General features: G+C 43.3%; 1 protein-coding gene across 2 annotated transcripts; it reads left to right on the top strand.

The window, feature by feature from the left end:
• The first annotated feature begins 370 nt into the window (after positions 1–370).
• Positions 371–15,466, top strand: tmem170b (transmembrane protein 170B). 2 transcript variants are annotated; one of them, XM_005942665.3, is made up of 3 exons: positions 389–1,120; positions 8,726–8,896; positions 12,678–15,466. In XM_005942665.3, exons 1-3 carry the CDS (start codon positions 958–960, stop codon positions 12,806–12,808), a joined length of 465 nt encoding a protein of 154 aa, XP_005942727.1. In that variant the 5' UTR covers positions 389–957; the 3' UTR covers positions 12,809–15,466. The 2 variants fall into 2 exon arrangements, with proteins under 2 accessions (XP_042080702.1, XP_005942727.1); XM_042224768.1 differs by lacking the exon at positions 12,678–15,466 and having other exon boundaries at positions 371–1,120; positions 8,726–12,670.
• Positions 15,467–15,842: the final 376 nt, after the last annotated feature.

The raw sequence follows: 15,842 nt of genomic DNA on the forward strand, positions 1-15,842 counted from the left end.
TTTAGGGGTTCTTTCTTCATATTACCAGATAACCCTGCCACTAATACCCTCTATTCCTCTGCTTACTTTCATCCTGTCATATTACTTTTTTATATCAGGTGTTTCGGGGTGACCAATAAGCGCCACCTTCCACTGACGTCATGACCAACGCTGCTTCTAAGGTCATTTAATTTTAATGTAGACTTAATTTTAATATCACAACAGTTGAAATAAAATAAACATTAAGAAATCAACAAATAATACTTTTAGTGTATATGGTATTTATTTATATATTCTCTGTTAAAGTAATCTTTAGCATTAGCATTGATTTGGTTATTCGTTCAAGAGCTAACGTTATTACGTTGCCTAGCAACCACTCTTTCGCTTTCTGCTGGCAAATACTGTATAACGTAAAATTAAAATTAAAATAAAAACATTAAATCTTTCCACAGCGTCTAAAATGATAGTTTTTATTTAGCTTTTGTCAAAATATTGCTGTTGTTATTATTAGTATTTTATTAATATCCTAATATTAGGCACAATGCGTCGTAATTACGTTACAGCGTCCCCCTCGTAGCCGTCCCGAGCCGCCATGGCCACTACGCACGCTTTCTGCGCACACGCCACCGTGCTGCCCTTTGTTCCTCATTCATAAAGCGGCTTCACGAGCACGGGGATGTGTCACCGTGAACCCCTCGCACGGAAAGGACCGCTGGCCCTTTAAGGGTTATGTAGCAGGGCTAGCTGATGTAGGACGAGCCGACCGTGCGTTTCTCTGCTCGAGCTCCCGCTGCCATCCTCGTCATGGCCTCCGTACACCCGCCACCGACACCACCACCGAGGATGAACCGACCAGCCATCGACCCTTCCCTTCCCGGAGCGGAGACGGACGTCAAGCCGAAGCAGAGGCACCGGTAGAGGCGAGCCGCGCCGGGGAGAGCCGCCTCACATCCAAATGCCACCCCGGTTTCCTCATCCATGCCTTCGTTTAAAGCCAAGTACAGCTATACGATAAAGAGGGGTGCGAACCCGGGCGGCGGCGGCGGAAACATGACAACGGACAAGGATTATTCTCTTAATCTGTCGGTGCAGCAAGTGCTGAGCCTTTGGGTGCAAGGCTCGGCGCTGCACCACTTCACAGGTATGCGGAATGAAAGGTGCCGCTATTCTGCTGCTTCATTTTTATTTTTTTTTTTATTTAAATGTGTTCAGTGAAAAAGTCATCACCACCAGCAGCATGTGCAGCTTCCTTTTTAAAGAAGAATATATATAAATATCATTCAAATATATGTGGTCATTTTTCTTGTAGCCAGCAGGAAGGGCATAGCTGCTGTTAAGCATAGGGGGCATCTGTGTGCCACCTTTCCATCCCACCTCCCCATCTCTGTCTCTGCAAGCTGGTGTGTTTTATTGGTGATGCTGGGCCTGAACCACAACATCAACAAAACAAAATCTCACTCTTTTATTCAGGAGTCCGTCAGGAAAAATAATGACAACATTCGGCTAATTAATCTTTCTGCTTCGTGAATGCGTAGTAAATGTGGCCTCCTCCCCCTCCTTTGTCTTTCAGTAAAGGGGCAATTAGAGGGAGGGTCCTCTTAGCGGGCAGGGATGCTGTCTGGGATGGTCCTGACTCTAGAAGTAGTGAGGCTGAGTTCAATTCCCTGTTTTATTTGAATGCAGTTGAGCCAGAGCATGTCTGCTTTGATATTGAAGGTAAAATGCAGCTGTAAATACGAGATGAGGGCATCTCTGCGGGCTGATGGCTGAACTGTCACTTGTTGATACAGATGATTGAGCTGCTGCCATCAATTATGTGCTTTGTACCAAAACAAAATGCTTACAAGATGACTTTCTTCCTCCTTTTTTATTTGTAAGGAGGTTTAAGAAAAGTGGAAGAAATGCATGAAAGTTCCTATGACACAAAAACAGATCACGGGGCACCAAAAAAGCAATGTGTGGGCATTTTATCTCTTCTTTCCAAGCAGAATGAACTTCCTCAGCAAGAAATATTATTACTTGCCAGCTGTTCAAAGCATTGTCATCACTTTTCTTTTTTCTTTTTTTGAGGAAGTGGACGGGGGACCGTGTGTGTTGCACAAACACAAGATTATAGAAATTCTTGCATTTCACTCTGCAAAGTGAGGAGCCGGACGTGTAGTCATGGCTGGCTTGGCACAGACCGGTTGTCTAATATGCAGCTGACATCCTGTGTTGAGAAACACATCATGCAGGGATGGAAGGAAAAAAAGGCACAGTTGATCACGCTGACTCAGCAGGAAGTTGCAGTGCAATGTAGAAGTTTGTGGTATCTGAGCTGCAGCGGCGAGAAGAGAGCTGTGAGGAGCTAACGCCCCGGGGCTTTACAGAATACTGTTCACAAATCTCACACCTGACCCCCCAGACAGGTGAAAAACGACCTCCTGAGACATTAAAGAAGGTCAGGGGGGACAGTTGGGGAGCCCTGAACGGATAGATAAACTTTTATCTGTGCCCCTGGGGAGTGCTTCCTGTTTATGAGGCGTGCGCAGCAGGCGGTTTCACTTCAGAAAACCAGTGAAAAGAACATATTTAAATGTGAACAGCTACTTTGAAATTGTCTCATTTTGATGAATCACAGTCAATAAAAACATGCTGTTCTTGTCACTCATTTATTATCTATCTGTGGGATTTGTGGTACGATCGAGGTGCATTTAAGGAAGTGTCTTTTACTCACAAGTGTGTAACTTTAGAAATCTGGGCAGTTCTTTTTCCATTAGAATGCAGATAAATATCCAATTCTTAATCCAGCCTGCACCAGATGCTGTTAATCTGCCGGCGCCAGCGTAATGCATTGCATATGCATAGATATTTACCAGCTGGAGGGCACTGAAATGTATTTAACCTCATTTATTACAGCAATGAGTGCTTTAGCCTGTCTTGATTAGAATAAATAAGTGTATGAATATCGGTTGAACAGGGAAACTCATACAACATCATGTTTATTTTGCGCTTTTATCCCTTTTTTTGTAGTTTTTTTCCAGCTTTGGTCTTAGAAAATGAAAAATATTCAATGCATTAGCCTACTTGGGGGGTGGTTAATTGACACCCAGCGGGTTAATGAACTTGCAATAGACTTGCAGAAATCCTGTATTATCAGTTCACAATCATAATGTCAAAAGGCTTTCTTAGTTTTAATTGTTTGCCTGCTGTGATTACGCGATGATCAGATTGCTAAAAAGTCATTTTATTATCTCACACGGTAACATGTTGTGTAGCTGTTCTTCGTGTAAAGCTAATCAGTTGTGTTCACTCTGCACGTTCCCTGATCTGCAGCTTTTTAGCTCAGCATGTCTGGTGTTTAGCTGTTTGCTTTAGCCTTTATCTCTTTGCAAACAAGCACACAAAAGCAAAAAGAGCTCAGGTGAAGCTGTAAAACATACACACAAAAACAGAAAGCGCAACTTGGCTGCTCAGTTAAAGGTCCAGATATTTCTGTCAGGAGTTGGCAGACAACTAAACAGAAGGTATAGTGGAGTTTAGCAGGTTCAGATAAAAGCATCGAGTCTATGTATGGGCACATGCAGCTATATTAGGAGTTAAAGCTTTGTGTGAATGCCAAGCAGCAACCTTCAGGATTTAAAAACATTGCACCAATGCTGAAGTGGCAAAAGCTGCAGTTCCTCCAGTGGCCACTTGAGGCTTTCTCCTAAAACAAGTCAATCCCCATAGACTCCTGTGTTAAAATAAACTTTAAAGCATTAAAAGCATCTTTACAGCCTCAGTGGATGTTTTCCCACATCATAACTATCAACACAGGCTTAAATTTTCTTTTCTTTCTTTCTTTTTGTAAATAAATTTATGCATCTGGATGCTAAAGTGAAGATCGTGGTCGCTTTGACTGACAGGCGTTCCCAAGGCACCTGGATTTGATCACAGTCTGCTGGGCCTCACCTCCACTGCCATGTTTGTGCTGTTGGTGCCTTTTGGAGCATTTGCAGTGGCATTATCTTATTGGTCTTTTACTTTGCACTAATTAGCAGGTATGCTTTTCTGTGTGGTGCATGTGTACAGTTTAACGATACATCACGTCATAGTAGCTCGATTCTCCGAAAAAGAAGAAGCATCATCCGAAATGGAATCAACATTAGCATAATCCTCTTCTTGTTCTGCATCACGGGACAGAGTCACTGCCAGATGTGTCAGGCTGGCTCTCCCTCTCTCCACGTTTGGACAAACCCATCCTTCGTCGTCTTGAGAGGTGAACTCGGCAGCCTTCTGCTTCGAGAAGCTGCGGCTTCAACACGGGAATGGTTCATGTTCTGCAGCCGCCTGTGTACTCCAACCTCTGACGAGGCACCAAACACATGAGCCCCTGCTTTTTTAAAATTCTGTCCTGTTGACAGGCGAGCTCTAAAGCCGCCGTGCTGACAAAGACCTCGGCCTGTAGTTGCGGATTAGCAGAAGTTAATACTGTGCTCTCACTGTGTTTTAGCCTGTGTTCGCTCCTATCTCTGAACATGACACAGCACTTTACTGCACTCATTTCTCACCCCATAGGTGCTTCTTCATAGCCGTGACCACCTGCGCTGCCTGCTGTCCCCTGAAACTAAATGTGCACCTCACCTTCCAGCATCTGCTGCAATGCAAAAAAAATTAGCTGCCATGGATAATTTTAGTCGGCTGAGATAAATAATGAGCCTCGTGTCTCCACTGAACATTTCACCCGACCCATTTTCTCTCTAAATCGAGCTTGTAATTCATCAAGAAATGCAACAGATTTCCTCCAGCTACGCTATTAAATATTATTCTGACCAGCATGACAGGTTACTGTTACAGAAGAGAGATCACGCTGACATTTGGTCCTCAGTAGGTGTCCGGGTCAGGCTCCATCCATCAGTGATGGTGGAAGACTATACGGATTATTTTATCAGTAAGTAGAAACACAGAGTATCCCAGCTGTCCTCTCCATTTGTGAAATTTTTGGCAAAGTTGATCTCACTGAACCCTTACATATTGAATCTAACCGTGAGGTTTAGAGGAGAAACTTCTAGCATTTGCGGCCAATCAGCTTACCTGCCATTCACCGTTAGTTACGTTGAACTCCGCATTTTTCTTTTCTTTTTCTCAGACTTCTGCTAACCAACTCATTCCCTTAACTACACATAAACTAATGGTGTTTGTGATTGTCTGTTTAACCTGTGGATGTCTGTAGTTCTTTAGACCGAGTGGGCGATATCACGGTCTGTGTGCGATGATGTTAGCATTGCATAACCTCCTCCAGGATCTTTGAGTTTCATCTTTTCCAGCCTGCATCTCTCTACACGATCCTGAATCCTGATCAGCTTTCGTGTCGTCGGGGGCTACAGTTAAGCGGGGCTCTCTCTCCCTGTACTTCCTGTATGTGTGTCTCTCTTAACTCTTGGGTCCCATCACAGATATCACTCTCTCCTCTGCTGCTGGATGCTTGCAGAAAGACAGCAGTGGATACACTGCAGCGTGATCTGCGTGCTCAGTCATTTAAGACAAAAAGCCATTGTGTTACTCCGCTGTCACGTCTCTCTCCGCCTGGCCCGGCGCTCGCCTGCCGGATCAATAAGTAGATGTAGGCACTCAGTGGACTGTGGAGGAGCTCGGTTAAATGGATATGCTAAAGAGGTCCTCGTGTCCCAGAGCTCTGAGAAATACTTGGTAATAGAATTGGGCGTTGTGATGTTTACACTGCAAAATAATGTCACGTTTCCTGTTTGCATCGCGCCCACACACAGACAGCATTGCCATGCTTCGGCTGGGTCATCCTTTCTCACTTGGTGTCTTTTCTTCTTCAGTTATCTCACGGCCAGCTGGCTCCTTCTGGCTCCCACGGTGCCAGGGGTTCAACCAAAGGCCCCTCGCTGGCAAAGTGCAATGAAGCCGGAGCCTTTTTAGACAAAGCTGGCCTGTGCCACAGAAAGACAGGGAGAACGAGGAGGAGGAGGAGGAGGAAGAGTGTGATTTTTAAATGCTGTTTACTGTTCTCATTTTCAGTGGAGTCCGTTATAACGGCAGCACAGTCTGGACCCTGCAGGGTGCATTATGTGTATTCTAGGAGAACAGTCGTGTTTGGTGGAAGCTAATTAGATGATTTTGCTGGCATTTTAGGAATTAACAGCATTTTTAGTTTGCAGACGTTTGTTTCTACGATTACATTTTTTTTTTTTTCAGAAAGCTTATCTCCAGTCAGGATGGTCACAAAAGGCGGCCGTACGCTATTGTTTCAGACGAGATTTTCCATTTACCGCTTCATGTCGGGCTCGCTGTCTGAAATGTCGCTCTGAGCGGTTTTATACATCTCCGCCACGGGTCCATCGCCACGGTCGGCTGCCTCTTTGATGAGGCTTGACTTAGACGGTGGCTGCTGTAGATTGAAATCCTCCCCTCGCCTCACAGACGTGCAGCAGCGGCTGTAGCTCTGCATCTTGGCTGAGCTGCAGTGTTTCATCTTGGAAGCAGTCTTTATAAGCAGTAAATGTGAATTTTTCAAGACTAGAACGGAATATTATAAGTTGTGTCTTCCCCCTCGGGATTACTTATTGTCGGCGTTTGTTTGCATGAAGCTCTTTTGTTTAGAAGAGCTTCTTATCACTAATGCGGCTCAGTAAGGTGAAGGCCTGCCTCCCACCACTGCATGACTCTGAGACAGTAATTCACGCTTTATTACCTCTCTTAGACTTTCGTAGCTCTTTATTTGTCGGCTCTGATCAGTCGTTACTTCGTTGTCAGCAGGCTGTAGGAAATGCAGCAGCTCGCCTTTAGACAGGAAAGAAACATGGTGATCACACCTTTTCTGGCCTCCTTACACTGTCTTCCTGTCCATCAGGATCCAGTTTAAAATTTACTTGTTTTTAAAAGCCTTATTGGTTTGGTGCCACCTTCCTTAACAGAACTTTCGGAGCCTCTGACCAGATAGTCCAGTCCAGGCTTAAAAGCAAAGTCTACAAAGTCTTTGTAATGGCAGCTCCTAACTTTTGGAACAACCAAACTTCCCACGTACAGCTCAGTCATTTTAAAACAACTGCTTATTCTTGTTTTCTTTCAGGTCTAGATGAGCAGGATAGCCTGATGCAAATACGGCCTTATTTAATTAGTTTTATTTGTTGATTTTTATTGTGTATTTGCTGTTTATTTATTGACTGTATATTTTTTTTATAACCTGAGGTTGTTGCTGAAAGCTGGGATAAAGTTTATTGAGATGGTTAAAAAAATTAAAGCAGCTGATGTACAGATATCCCACTAAGCCCCTGCTTCTGTCTGTGTTCAGGTTGCAGTAGTAAATAAGCAGCTTTTATCTATAAAGCAGGTTTTCTGTTACAAACCTGTTGTCTTTAAGTCCTGTTTCAAGTTTCATGTGTAATTGACGTTATGCAAACCAAAGCTGACCTTTATATGTAAATGCAGCCGAGGTAATATTTCACTAAAATAAAGGAGGCAAAATAAATCACAAGGGCTTAAATCACCGTTTCCCAGTATCGTTGTTTTGATCATTGTGATGTCAAATCAAATCACTGTACATCAAGGATGGACATGATCACTGCTTTAAAACGTAATTAGATTAAATCAAGCTTGTAATTTATCAATAAGTGCAACAGACAGACTCTGACTAAGAATTCAAATGTTATTTTGGCCAGAGTTTTACAGAGACCATTACAGATTTATCCACTGAAGGCAGATTTCACTGACATTTGGTCCTCGGTGGGTGTCGAGGTCATCCATCTGTGTTTGTTCTCCATGATGGTGGAAGGAATATTCAGAAGTCCCAATACAACTGTGTTAAAGTGCTCCAACACAAGGAAAAGCATTGTAAAAGTATAGAAAAAGAAAAGCGAAGCCTTAAACGTGCTTTCTGTTTACAGACCAGCAGGAGGCGACTTTTATATATACTCTATGAAACGGTCAGAAACACATAAAAACATTAAAAGCTGGGACCAGTCTGCTTCAGGATGGTTTCTTTGGTAAACAATTCATAATTCATTTTGTAAGTGAAAGCTGCTTCTGTTCCTCAGATCGATATTTAATTTCATGCTTCACCAGAAATGAAAGTACTCTGTTAAAGTCATATATATTAGAATAGGGGATTGTTGTTACTTTAATGTGCCAGCTGACTGATTTTAAAATGGTGATATAAACCAACAAATAGGAAAAAAGTAGTCTTTATGTTTGCAGCAACTAACATTATACATCATCATTGTTATTAACCAGTAAATATAAAAAAAAATGTGAAAATGTAAAAATATTTATTTCAGTGCAAGCAGTGATTTCTCTAATTTGTTGCCATGTTTGATGTTCAGGCTAAAAAAAATGTAATTGTCTGATTAATATTTATGAAACTAATCGATAATTTATTTGCTGCAGTTGTTACATTAAGAACCCCTAAGACATTATATCATACTGTACTGTAGTATATGCTTATACTACTATGTGCTATACTTATACTATATCTGGAGCAACTACGCATTGTGCTCGAGAGATATTACCTGATATTTAACTTCTGAGGCTGGGCTGTACTTTTATATAATACTATAATATAATAGATGGTGCAGGTGGTCAGTTTAACCTTAATTCAGCGAGTAAAAGAAAAAAGCATTTAGATGAGAAAACATTTCAGCACACTGCCCCCTGCTGGTGAAAGCTTTAGTTAAATTGTACGTAGAGCACCTTTAATGTAAGTGGTAAATCCTGTGCTTTCAGGCTGTATCTGATCTGTGTTGTTGGCTCTCTCTCCCTGCAGAGATGTGGTACTGGGTCTTCCTGTGGTGTCTCTTCTCCTCGCTCTTCGTCCACGGGGCGGTGGGGCTGCTCATGTTAGTCATGCTGCAGCGCCACAAGCGGGGACGCCTCATCACCCTGGTGCTGGTCAGCGTGGGTTTCCTGGCCTCGCTCTCCGGAGGCGTCATCACTAGTAAGCCCATTTACTTCCCCTTTTGTTTTCTTGCTGACGGGTTATTTTTAGAGCAACCTCAGAGTGCGGCGTTCAGCACCCAGAAGAAGACGAGAGGTGACAGGAAGGCAGAGCGAGCGCTGGGTGAGGTGACCGTGTGTTAACTCGTGTCAACTAGAAGAAAACAGAAGCTGACAGAGAGACATGGAGGAGAAAGATTTTTGGACTAATCTGCTTCTGTGTTTACCTGCCTGTTTGTTTATGTGGCCCAGGAAACTTCAACGTGTCGGCACGATAAGGGTTCATTTAATTTAACAACATTTTTGTGATTGGCTGGACTGTTGTCGCTGGTAGGAAGAGTTTGCACCCAAAAAATACCAACCACACACACACACACAAATGACCTAAACACTAACTTTGAAGATATTCCAAACAACAACAACAACAAGAACATTTAAAGGTACATTTTGTAAAATCCCTATTCAGATTTTTTTTTAAATTCACACCACTGAGTGTTAGATTCGTCTATGCACTGTAACAAAGACCTCTAACTAATCCTCACCTGACTATTACAACGTTTTATGTTAAGAAATCAAGGATATACTGTCCACTTTCACTCTGTCTCTTAAGCAGTCAGTGGTCCAACCAACCATCCCAGTGATGTAATGTTCTGTACGGGCACAAGTTCAGTATCTTTCCCATCTTTGCTTCCTCCTGGGCTACAGTTACTGCCCCCCCAGCTAGGCAGCCTCCCATCCAAGTACTAACCAGGCCCACCCTGGCCAAGATCAGCAGAGATTGGGCGTGTTTAGGGTGGTATGGGGATGAGCTGTGACATGCTAGTATAAAGTTAACAAATTACACTCCTACCTGGTCTTTGAGCTGCTTGGAGAAGTCCGGCGTGTTTCCTTTTTTTGTTCCAAATGCTCAAACGATTTAAATGTGGGTGTTTAGTCTTTTGCTTGAAGCAGACTTTTAGCTGCATCTACAGATTTTCTACATGTTGCTGTTCATCAGATATCTGCAGTAACCTCAGAACAAATGGGGAAAAACAAAAAACAAAATACAGTCTTATTTCTTGACACCACCCCACTTTAAGTTAACAGTCAGTTCCTTTAGTCAAGTCTAAGAGCTACATCATTACATCCAAGTGAATGTGTTAAGGTTTGGGCGGCTTTGAGACAAATTCTCAAGTAGCGACAGGCTGTTACAGTCACAGTAGGGAAAACAATGGTTGGAGAATGGAACACAACCAAAATGAACGCAGCTGACAATTTGATGTGTCAAGACAGCGATAAAACAGCAATAAGATGAAGTCTGTCTGTGATTAGATGGGGTGCAGTCAGTCGATTGAAAGTGGTGGAAAGTAAGCATGCATCCTCAGGCCAGGAGCTGTTGGTCGCTGCAACTACTCACTCAGAGCAAAACATTTTTCTTTTCCTTTTTCTAGTCGCAAAAAAGGTGCTGTCCTATTTTTACTCTAGTGTGACTGATCCATTAGGGTAAGAAGGTAAGAAGTCCCAGTGCACCTCAGGTCACGTTCCCTGCAGAGTCCATGGGTATCACATTTCAGCACTAATGATGATACCTGCAAGTCTGCATTAGAAATGAGGGGCAGCGGATCCTTGAAGACCAGGGGTAATTAGTCTGAGGCCATCTAATTCATCTCTCTTTGTTAACACTTAATATAACACAGTAGAGTGGTGCAGATAGTTATCTATAATACATGATGACATCTGTGGTGACTGTGAAGTAAAAATACCCTAAAATACTCTAAAAAGGCAGAAATCAGGAATCGTTAATCATTTATTTTCTACTGTGAATCAAAACGGTGAGGAAATCTGTTCGCTGTCTGCACGTTTTAGTAACTGGCACTTGTTTTCATTGTTATACCAGGTGTGATATGTTATCTTGAGCTAGGACAAATATCAGTATTTTGTATCCAATATTTTGGGCTACCTTAAATGGGGATCTGTAGGATAAAGAATTTATGGGCGAAAGCTTGTTTCAACATTCTGACTTTAATCTCCTGAATGCAGATTCTGCATCAGGACCCAATTTTTATGTCCCTGCATTGCCTGAAATGAAAGTTAAGCTAATGAACTATTTACCTTAACAAAATTGTAGAACTGGTCTTATCTGATCATATTAAACAGGAGTAATCAGATAGTTTATAGTTTAAAAATTTGATATATCTGCCAGTTAATCATATTTTTTAAACACAAAAATATTCACTTTATTATTTTTTTTAAACACTGCAGGTGAAGCTGATATCCAGGCTTTGTTTATTTGCCTTTACCTTCCCCTCACTGTATCAGAGTGTGAGCACAGGGTGTGTAAATAGACCTGCGTCTATCGTAGCGTAGGGCTCTGTGGATGACTCACTCACCGTCACAGATGTGAGCTGGTGCCCCAAAAATAGAAAAGCCGCTTTATTATTAATGTGTAGCAATCAGAGTGAGCTAGACTATTGACAGCGTCACCAGCCATGTGTACGCGAGCCCGGCACAAAATCACAGTGTGTGTTTGTGTGTGTGTGTGTGGAGACTGCAAAGGCAGCAGTCGCAGCTGAGTAGAAGTAAAAGAAAGGTCATGCAGCACAGAGGAAATGTCAGCCTTTAATAGTTGTTTAAAGTCCTTTTCTATAACATTAAATGTCCAGGACTCTGATTTGAGCTACAGTTTAGAGTCTACAGGCCTCAGTTGACATGTTACATGTTTAAGTTTATGTTGTGTTTGGAAGGTTTGCATGATGGCACAGCTTCATGTGTTTCAACTAAGCAAACCACAAGACTTCTGGCACATTGTCCTTTAGACAAATGAGTCCAAATCAGAGATGTTTGGTAATAATGCAAAGTGCATAATATCAGCAGCACAAATAAATGTTATTGTCATGCACAATGGAGGAGGCGTGATCCTTTGGGCTTGGTTTGCAGCCAATGGGTCCGGGCACCTTCCAGTGCCAGACTGATGTTTAAGACCTGAACACTAAACCCCTGTTGATACTAAAAGCAGAAGATTTAGACACAGAAACCAACCTCTTTCTCTTTTCAATCAGGACACACGTGCAATTTTTCTTTTCGTTTTTAATACAAACACAAAGCAAAGATGAGAAACACTCCGACTTTAAAGCCAGTGTGATGCTACTTTAGAAATACTGGTTTTCCTTCTCCACACATTATTTTTTCTTTCTATCCGCCTGACGTGCAGATTACTGAAGAGCCTTTTGTAACGCATGTAACAACATGATATAACTCTAATCTAATTGCTGAGTATAGCACAGTGACCTGTTACATTACTGTTACTGAAAAATGTAACGTGATCACTTTGTTTTCTGTAAAAGCAGCAGAGATTGCATCCTCTACACGGTAAATATGATAACCTTGATGAAGGGAGGATTCGCTGGAGCGCTGCTGGTAGCTTTAACTGGTAAACTTTGTTTAGATTTTCTCGGCCTTCGAATCCAGCAGTTTAAAAATAGCTCACTCGGCTTTGGTGCCTGGATTAGAGAAACGTCCTCTCCTGCTGTTTGTCTCATTCACGACTAGACGGACAGCGTGCAGTGAGAACTGCTGCAGGAAGAGCAGCGAGTCCGCTCAGAGTGTGGCCGCGAGGAGGCATGCACGAACGCTCCTCCATCACTGACAGAAGGGCGAGACCAGGAGGGACATGTTTGTCCGCTGATCCCCTGACTGTGGATGTTCAGTTGGGTTTAATGGTGACAGGCAGCTGTGTGTGTGTCTTTGTCTTTGCCAGATCTTGTATTAACATTGACTTTTAAATTTTTTTTTATCTCCCTCAGGCGCGGCTGTGGCGGGCGTTTACCGCGTGGCGGGGAAAGGCATGGCACCGCTGGAGGCGCTGGTGCTCGGCGTGGGCCAGACCACCCTCTCCGTCGTCATATCCTTCTCGCGGATCCTGGCCACGCTGTGAAGAAAACCCATGACGGGGTGAAAGCGGGCAAACCGAGCCGGGCAGAGACTTTAGGCCTGCTTTTATGGAAGGACATGAGGCACAAGTCCTCTGGACCTTTTGAGGGCCGGATCCAGGGTAGAGCGCCCCCCCCCCAGCGTCTCTGCACTGTGCAGGAAGGTCGTCATCGTGTCAGAGAGCAGCGCCGGGCGGAGGCTCGGCCTCAGCTTCTGGACCTGAAAGCCATGTTTCTGAGTTTCCAGAGTTATGCCACTTCTTCGTGCCAAAAGCCTTCTCTGTGAAAACAGCAAGCCTCGGTGGCCGACTGACTCTCAAAGGCTTTCTGTTGAACTTTTGAGGGAGGAGGAAAAAAAATCGATTTTTTAAACAGCGACCTGTAATCGTGAGCTGATGATCTCCTTTGGCGATCGGAACAAAAGTTCGGCAAACAAACAAAAGAACAGCAGTGTCCATCAGCAGTAAAACACCTTCATCAGTATTGAACCGCCGCCGCGCCTCTAGGCCTGCATACAGCTTCTCGCTCCTTCTCCTGAGATGGCTCGAAAGCCGCAGCATCCGACTCACGAGCAGGAAGAAGCTTTGAATTTTTGCACTTTGTAAATGTTGGCGAAGTGGCAGAGGAAAACCAGCATGTGATGATCGATTTTAAAGCGTGCCAACAACAACTCTGAGCGGAGTCAGAGGAGTAGTTTGGGGAGTGTGTTTATTGGCTTTCTTCCACAGACAGAGAGAGAGGATGAGATCAGTGTCACTCTGATGTCTTTACTGTAAACAAAGGTGGAGCCGGGAGACAGTAAAGTTATCTACCTGCATCTGATTTATCTCTATTAAACAATATAACATAACATAATATAACAGGACATAATGATAATCGAGTTGCAGGAATTTGCTGTAATAATAAAAATATTTTCATTCGAAAAGTTGGAAAAGAACCAGATTAGAGAAAAGAAACGGAAATTTGACCATCCAGTATTTCCAGTGTGTGTGAGGCAAAAGTAGGTGTACCTGTGCTGTCAGTATGCAGGTTTTACGCCCATGAGCAGCAGTAAAGGCAGCTAAGCGTTCCTGTAATCATCGATCAGTCCTGCGCATCAACTCGGAGGGGTTTTTAGCCCATTCTTCCGTACAGGAGCGTTCAGACTCTGAGATTGCAGCGCGTTTCCTCGTGTGAACGCCTCGCTTCAGGTCTTACTTCGGTCAGGGATTGTATTTTCAACACATGACCTTTATTTTTCTTTGATCCTTCTTTGAGGTTCAGATCACGCACGCCTTCCTGCTGAGAGGCAGTGGGCCAAGCTCAAACCTTGACACCCCTCTTACATTTTACCCTCTAACGTCACTCTAACGCAGTGGTAGGGAACTCCAGGCCTCGAGAGCCTCGAGAGCCGTTGGTCAACACACCTGAATCAAATGATTAGTTCATTACCAGGCCTCTGGAGAACTTCAAGACATTGAGGAGGTCATTTAGCCACTTAAATCAGCTGTTTTGGATCAAGGACACATCTAAAACCTGCAGGACACCGGCTCTCGAGGCCTGGAGTTCCCTACCCCTGCTCTAACATGTTTGATAGATCCCCTTTGTTTAAATAAATACACCTGATTGGCATCCTGTTGACTGAAAACATCCTTAGCTTCATATTCACGGTACAGACATCAGAGGGGCATCATCAAAACTTTTAGCAAGAAGGCGAATAAACGGTTTGTTGAACAAAACAGGAGCCGTCTGTAATAGGGAGTGATTTGGTTTGGCTCTTTATAGATTAATTCTTCCTTATTCAGGGTAAGAGGAGTAAAGGTGCGTCAGCATTGAAAAGGGTCACTTTGCTGCTTGAGAATCAGCATATTCCCAGAGAAATCGCTCCGAGTGAGTCTGTGAGTCCTGCAGGTGCAGATTTTCTGGAGCCCCGGTCCTCCTCGGCTCACCGTAGTGCTGCTTATGTCTGCACTGTTTCAGTATAAACTCCCCGTGGAAAGCCATCCCTCCCTCCCCGGAGAAGGTCACAGATTGTGCTGCTCTGATGTATTTTCTTCTTCTTCTTCTTCTTCTTCTTCTTTTATTCTATGCCTACTTTTTTCTTTATTGTTTTGTTTATGAACCCATGCTCCTTAAGTTTAACTTTGCACGTTGCACTGACTTTAATCTGCCTTGTTTTAGATCAGTGTGCATTGACCCGATGCTATACACACGCAGACACAGATTATGATGATGATGATGCTTTGGAAAAAAACAAAATAATGTGAAGACTGTGCTCGAAGTTACTGTATGTAGATGCCAGACACAGGCGGTGCCGAAGAAACTTCAACTTTGCCCAAACCTTCACCCAGGAGGTCGAAATACCAAAGTATCGCTCACAGTCTAGCTTTACTCATCCCGTTTTCTCATCTTACTGACGTCAACATAAAGAGTTAGTGGTTTTATGTACTTTTTAGGGACATTTGCACATTCAAAAATATGCTCGTGCTGTTCAGATTGTGTGATTTTTATTTCTTTTATTTTTTTGCGGTTTTGTGGCTCTGAAGGTAAATTATGTAATGATGTAACAGTTTACCTTCACTACCAGCTCAGCACACAAGAGGGCGATATTGCACTGGAATGAAGTAGCAGCAGGAGCCTGAATGCCTGTGAGATGATTGTGGGGTTTGGAAATATTGAACAAACAAAAAAAAGGTAAACGACCTGAAGCCCCTCCCCCTGTTTATTTTCTTCCTGTACCGCTGGGTTTCTCTGCACGTGGTCTGCACCGCTCGTTTGAATGTGTAAGCTCAGCCTTCAGGGACCAATCGTGACTCACCTGCTGTCGGTGAAATCTGTTTCTGCGGGCACTTTGTGCATGCTCGTATGCGGCTCACAGGAGACTGATGAGCATCGTTGTCGCCGTGTTCGGTGTCGGTCTGCGCAGTCGTGCTTGTGACTAGAATAAAAGGATTTCCATGTGTTTTCTTTCATTGCGCTGGTGGTCGGAGAAGGGGTGTGAGGACCTACTACAAGTGACAGCAGTTTTACTGTCTTTACATAAAGTGATTTTTTTTTATT

The sequence above is a fragment of the Haplochromis burtoni genome, unplaced genomic scaffold (genome assembly GCF_018398535.1).
Source record: "Haplochromis burtoni strain Fernald_Lab_line unplaced genomic scaffold, NCSU_Asbu1 Contig_149, whole genome shotgun sequence".
NCBI lineage: Eukaryota > Metazoa > Chordata > Actinopteri > Cichliformes > Cichlidae > Haplochromis > Haplochromis burtoni.

Coding starts and splice junctions, on each gene's coding strand:
- tmem170b (XM_042224768.1), top strand. CDS start 958: ATGCCTTCGTTTAAAGCCAAGTACAGCTATACGATAAAGAGGGGTGCG. Junction 1,121..8,725: donor GGCGCTGCACCACTTCACAG/GTATGCGGAATG, acceptor CTCTCCCTGCAG/AGATGTGGTACTGGGTCTTC.